This window comes from Monoraphidium neglectum (assembly GCF_000611645.1).
Source record: "Monoraphidium neglectum strain SAG 48.87 unplaced genomic scaffold scaffold04311, whole genome shotgun sequence".
Classification (NCBI taxonomy): Eukaryota; Viridiplantae; Chlorophyta; class Chlorophyceae; order Sphaeropleales; family Selenastraceae; genus Monoraphidium; species Monoraphidium neglectum.
The window spans coordinates 3,975-5,199 of NW_014009318.1; the positions used below are offsets into that span (position 1 = coordinate 3,975).

The 1,225-nt window shown below is 65.1% G+C and overlaps 1 protein-coding gene across 1 annotated transcript in view; it reads right to left on the reverse strand.

Annotated features, from left to right (window-relative positions):
* The window catches only part of MNEG_14182 (hypothetical protein), a gene marked incomplete at both ends in the record, with an annotated part of 4,678 nt that extends 3,963 nt beyond the window's left edge, over window positions 1–715 (reverse strand). The window contains 2 exons of the mRNA XM_014037346.1: window positions 138–184; window positions 527–715. Of these exons, the coding sequence (XP_013892800.1) occupies window positions 138–184; window positions 527–715 (236 nt within the window). The remainder of the gene's footprint in view (window positions 1–137; window positions 185–526) is intronic.
* Between the last annotated feature and the right edge of the window lie 510 nt (window positions 716–1,225).

Consider the following 1,225-nt stretch of genomic DNA (forward strand, 5'->3'; position numbering starts at 1 on the left):
GTCCCCGCCGTTAGTGATTGGTTCATCCGCGCCAGCCGCGGTGATGAAGGCGGCTCCTCTGCAGCGGCAGGGCACGCGGCTGTGGCTGACGTGTGTTGCATGCGGTGTGCACAAAGCGTTGAAACTCCTGGGCTCACCAAGGGACCCTCGCCTGGGAGTCGAGTGAGCCTGTGGCATGCTCAACCTGCACAGTGAGCGCGCGGCCGAGCGCACACGCACGCACTCTTGCGCGGCTGTGAGCAAAAAGTGTTGACGCACCCACACCCTTCATCCCCAGCTCCCACATCACACCGCAGCAAACAGGGCGCGTTCTTAACCAAGGATACACCCACGCAACATTACATCACACTCCGCATTGACACACACGGGGATTGCATCCGCAGGTCGCCAGGACGGCAGGCGGCGTGCGCCCCCGCCTGCCCATCAACTTGGACTTTTACGCGGTGTCTCTCGTATGCCGCTCTGCAGCCCTCACAAAACAGTACATGATTAATGCATATGGTACGGCCAGCATGCACCCACCCACCTGCACGTTGTACCGCCTGTCCAGCTCCCGCAGAGCAGCCCCCAGCCGCGCCACCTCCCGCTCAGCGAGACGCGCCACGTCGCTGTCGCGCTGCGCCTTGCTGGCCTGGCTGGTGGCGCGCGCCTGGCGGCCCCAAACCGGTTTGCGTGTTCGTCCCAGCAGATTGTGAAGGAGTGAGCCGTATGTCATGCGGCCGCAAGGTAAGTTCCTGGGCACGCTCACTGGACGGATCCCAAGCCACACAGCCAGGCAGGTGTGACAATTGACACAACGTGGCACAGCGCGGCGCGGCCCCACGGTTGTGCTCCTCCTCCTTGCTGCGCTGTGTGCTCCCCTGCGCCACGCCATACTATGTGACATTTCTGTTGCCCCGTACGGCACACAGACACACGCTTGCACGCGCATGCACAAACACACGCACAAACATACACCCCCCCACCCACACACACACACACACACACAAGCACTCAAGCCCCTCCCACCTGCGCCCTGCCGAGCTCAAACAGCAGCTTGGCCCGCTGCTCCTGAGCCGTAATCTTGCCAGCCGCAGGCCCCAGGAACGAATCACCCGGCACCGTCCCCGCGCCCGCGCCCGCCGGCTGCCTGTTCCGCAGGCTCGGCGCGCTGCGCGGCCGCTTCCCCTTGTCTTGATCGGGGCTGGGGCCCGCCCACGCGCCGCCCGGGCTCGCAGGGCGCCGC